Source organism: Octopus bimaculoides, chromosome 8, assembly GCF_001194135.2.
Source record: "Octopus bimaculoides isolate UCB-OBI-ISO-001 chromosome 8, ASM119413v2, whole genome shotgun sequence".
Lineage (NCBI taxonomy): Eukaryota > Metazoa > Mollusca > Cephalopoda > Octopoda > Octopodidae > Octopus > Octopus bimaculoides.
This window is the reverse complement of record NC_068988.1, coordinates 95,717,160-95,722,242: the sequence shown is the minus strand read 5'-3', so window position 1 is coordinate 95,722,242 and position 5,083 is coordinate 95,717,160. Positions and strand designations below refer to the sequence as shown.

The window sequence follows — 5,083 nt, the reverse complement described above, 5'->3', positions numbered from 1 at the left end:
TTTGCCAACATAACATGGCAGTCATGGTTTAGGACGAATGTTGCTGTAATTTAGCCTCAGGAGACATCGTCTCCAGCTGGCTACAGGACACGGTCTGTGACCTTATATTTTCAAACAAGGGAATCTAGCACCCACCACTCAGCTCAAAACAATATCTGTGTATCGCGATTTCCTGAACAATTATTCTGTGCTGATGAAGGGAAATAACCTATATTGATCAAAGTCTGTCATCTCTAATACCCAAACCAATATTATTATAAAACAGATGAAACTCAAGTAATCTAACTCAAAAGCCGTTTGAAAGAATTTCATTTTGGGAAAAGGTGAGCAGAGGGCTGAAATGTTCTTCATAGATAATTTTTTTTTCTTCATATATATAATCTCATCAACCAATACAATTATATTTCCCCTTTTTATCTCTCAAAACAAGAACTAGCTTACAAAGCCAAGCTTGAATCAAACAACAATCTAAGCCAACACCTATTTCTATGGAAGATACCAATTCTGTTCCACAATCAATCTTCAAATGATACAGACATACAAATTCCAGAGATATCTCAGCTCCTGGACACACAACTATTTAGCTACATAAATAATAATAATAATAAAAACATACTAAATAAGATTGATACATTTTAATTACATGGTTTATGTAATTAAACTGAACTGAATGCAAATCATAGAAAATAATAGAGTCGAATATTTTCTGTTTGAATGTATTTTGGTTTCATAAGCAATTAAAATGAAGAATATTTAGGAGACAACAGGCTACAAGGATCCAGCTTTCAAACAGTTTTACTTTACTGTGTCCAAGAAACCAAAACAGATAAACTTGAAAGATAAATTCTGCTATAAAAATCCTACGGCAGATATTATTATTCTGGACATATTTGAGGTTTTGTCAAAAGCTTTGAATCTAATTAAGAAATAATTATTCATGTTTGGATGTGTGACAAGCAGCAGCAGAAGAGTGTAAAAGTCCAGCTGTTATCCGTGGCTTGTTTCAGTCATTGGACTGTGGCCATGCTGGGGCAACAACTGCCTTGAGAGGTTACACCCCACTACTTACTTTTAAGATTAGTACTTATTCTGTCAGCCGCTTTTTGCCAAACCATTAAGGTATAGGGATGTAAACAAACCCACACCAGTTGTCAAGTGGGGACACACACACACACACGCACAAAGACACATACATTTAATATACTAAGGCCAATTCTGCCGAGGTCGATTTTGCCTTTCATCGGCCGATAAATTAAGTACCAGTTGCGTACTGGGGTTGATCTAATCGACAAACCTCCTTCCCCAAAATTTTGGGGCTCTTGCCTAGAGTAGAAAAGAAAAAAAAGAAAAAAGAATATACTAAGGCCAGTGGGGGGTGAGGGTGGAGGCAGGTAAGATTCCTTAACTTAGAAAGCAAAATTCTTAAATCTAAACAACAATGATGATCCTAAAGAAAGAGTTTTGAAAAGACTCTAAAATAATTTCCAAAGCTCTCAAAGACTAAGAAACAACCTACAACCTTGCTTCCAGGGACAGAAATCACCATTTTATTTGGAATATCTAAATCAGAAGATGTAGTTTTCAATGGCAAATAAGAAAACCATTTTTAATAGCAGTAAACCTTTACATGTTTAGCAAAAAGCTGAAATATCTTACAATAAATTAAATACAATAGGATAAAATGATATTGTTTAATTATTTTATTAACAGAATATTAACTCAAAATATCAAAATCACCAACTGAACATTAATATAAAAGAAAAAAAAAATCTCTCTGCAAATTCAAGATGTTAGATATATATTTTTTTCTCTTTCTCCTTTTTTTAAGCAGTGAAACTCAAAATAGATAAAACTATAATAGCATGGAAATATTTATCCAATATCTACAAGCTATTATTTGTAGCTTTATCTACTTCCAGCTCCATTGTATAACCAAAAAAACAAAAAAAACCCCAATTATTTCATAACTCTTAAGAAAGTTACTAAATCCTTAAGATGTAAACACACACACACACTCATAGACTATTATACTTGTTCTTTTTTTTGCACCAAACACCAAAAAAGAAAAAAAAGAAAAACACAATTGGTGGAAATTTTTATTTGAAGAAAACCAAAACAAATCAATAAAATTCTAAAGGAAAAGTTAGACTTGTATTGATTATTGCCAATTATCTACACATGTATCAATAAATCAGTCAATATATCACAATTGTGAAATGGGTATTTTGTTGTTGGTTTTTTAAAAAACTTTATGGCTTTCTTTATTTTAAAATTTCCTTATCAAAAAATATTCTTGAAGTCAATGAGATGGAATCAAAGTAATTTGTAACTCAGAGTTTCATTCACAATTGGGGCATACAGCCACACACACAGACACACAAGTAATATATTATAGCTTCAGGCTGTCTAATGCTTTGTAGGTGGAACTGGTAGGCTGAAACTACAGGATGTGTGTGTGTGTGTGTGTGTGTGTGTGTGTGTGTTCCGAATATTTTGACATTGTTTGCACTGTGTGTAGCCATAGCATTTTTTTTTTGTTAGCTTCTGTCGTGAAAACATGTCCAGCTCTCTGCATGCTGTATTGGCAATGTCACTGCACAGATGGTATCTCTCTTTACATCTGCCACAGAAACATGTCTGGCCACTGCTCAAAACATGGGGCGAAAAATAATCCCTCATTTGGAAATAAGAGAGGTTTTGTGGCAGGAAAGGCATCAGGCTATAGAAAAATTGGCTCAACAAGTGCTGTCTGACCCATGGCACATGCTAGCATCATAACAATTGTTGATAAAACACTGATCACACACACACACACACGTTTGTGTATATATAAATATATAAATATTAATATATATATATACATATAACATACTTTGCTCACACACATATATGTTGTATAATATATGACATATATTATCAAATAATGTGTGTGCGTGTGTGTGTGTGCGTCTTGCTGGAGTAAAAAGTGAAAGATCTTCTTATAGAAAGAGCCTTTTCCCTTATATCCCATGTGTGGAATTTGTTAAGTAACGGAATGGAGAAATAGTGGATAAATGATAAATAGAATCAGATGCCAGATTGGTAAGCCATTTGTAAAATATCCAGCAAGTGAAAAGAATATATTCATTTGAAAATACCACTTGCTATTCATCACTCATTCACCCAGTCCATGTCACATTTTACTTCAATCTCAACAAAGACATTTTTTTTACCCTCAACAACTTCCACCATCCCAAAGATTGTAATTCAACATATTCTAGGTGTTTTCTTTTAATATATTTCTTTTTAACTTCTTTTTTTATTTTCAAACCAGGTTGTTTTTATATCAATGGTGCTTAAAACCTTCTTTATTTCAAATCAAGTCTCTTAAAATTTCTTTATTTCAAAAACGAACACAAACCATTTCTTAAGGAACATGTTTCAACAAATATTAAATAGTTATCTTATGGTAATTTCCAGAATACTCCGTTCAGTTTTTGTTACAACTACAGGATCCAGTGTTGTTATGATAGTAGAAAATATTGTCTACTTGTGTCAATATAAAACTTAATCTTACCAATTAGATTACCATATATTAATTATCCAATGACATTGAGACCCATAACAGTCCTGAAGGTGATTTGTAAATGGAACCAGCATTTTTTTGTAAACGGCCATTTCCTTTTCTTCCACCCTTATCTATCTTAATCGATGTGTTACGCCAGCTTCCTCCCAACTATCATTAAATGTGTCAATCAATCCAGACATTTGCCTTAATGGATGTTCTTAATGATACAGCCCTCAATTGCAGATTAGCAACAGTAGATATTTCCAGCTACATTGATCGAAGTGATAAATAATCTCAGAAAAACAGTACCTTTGTATTCTTAGATCAATTTTTCCATCAATAAATGGTTCATATCTCTAAAAAACCATAGCTGCATTCCATCCAAAAATAACAAAATGAAAATGTTTTGGAGGTGTCCTCTCAAATTTCACTGATCACACTGTCACAGGAGCATTCCAAGCTTGACTGCAATACAACTGCTAAGAACTTCATGAAGTAGGAAGCGGCGTTTAACCAAGTTAAAAGGGAGTTCAACTATTGTTTAAAGGAGTTGTCAGTTTGTACCTTATCATTTCTGTGACAAGATGACCACAACCCAATATACTTAACTCTCAACAAACTTCTGTATTAGTACCATGGAGTGTAGAGCTCACCTGATGTAAGCAGCAGCAGAAGCTGTTTTATAACTGTTGTGTTATCATCTTGCAATAGTAAGTCCAAATCATCTGAAGAATATGGCTCCAAGAGACAAAGACTTCCCACAAGAGTTCCTCCACATCGAAATGGAGACTTCATGGGGGGTGGTGCTCCAACAATTTGACGAATCATGGCTGACTAATTTAAATATATCTGATAACGTTTCCTCATAATGAGATTATTATTATCATTATTTAAATAATAATAAACTGGACATTGTAGCAGGAAGCCACTGTGAATCATCAATGAATAACTTCAGAGAGAATGAAATCATTTAAAAAACAGGAGAATAAAAATGAAAGATGTTGTATAAAATTACCTTTGGCAGCTCGGTTTCTGGCTTTGAAATAAACTTCCTTGGCAACAACTTCGATTTCTGTGTTTGTCACATCTAAGAGGATCTCAGTCAAATATCTTCGCACTTTTATTTGCTATAAGGAAAAATACATTATGACAGTAATACATGTCCCAAGAAAGCTGTAAAGGGACCTACTTCAACACCCTACAGTAAACTTGGAGAAATATTTCCCTGTGTGTGTCCCCTTTAAGTTTGTTTACAGGAAATGTTTTGAATATGCATAAATGAGTACAGCAATGAATTCCGGGTAGAGGTAGGGGTCCACCAAGGTTCCGTCCTCAGCCCCCTATTATTTACCATAGTCCTCCAGGCAATCACAGAGGAGTTCAAGACAGGTTGCCCCTGGGAGCTCCTCTATGCTGATGACCTTGCCCTAATTGCGGAGTCACTATCAGAACTAGAGGAGAAGTTTCAGGTGTGGAAGCAAGGTCTAGAATTGAAGGGCCTTAGAGTCAACCTAGCTAAAACCAAAATCCTAATAA

General features: G+C 34.3%; 1 protein-coding gene across 1 annotated transcript in view; it reads right to left on the bottom strand.

Annotated features, from left to right (window-relative positions):
- LOC106868248 (arginine/serine-rich protein PNISR) overlaps positions 1-5,083 on the bottom strand; it is a 39,572-nt gene that overhangs the window by 7,754 nt on the left and 26,735 nt on the right. Inside the window, exon 9 of the mRNA XM_014913418.2 lies at positions 4,563-4,674. Within this exon, the coding sequence (XP_014768904.1) occupies positions 4,563-4,674 (112 nt within the window). The remainder of the gene's footprint in view (positions 1-4,562; positions 4,675-5,083) is intronic.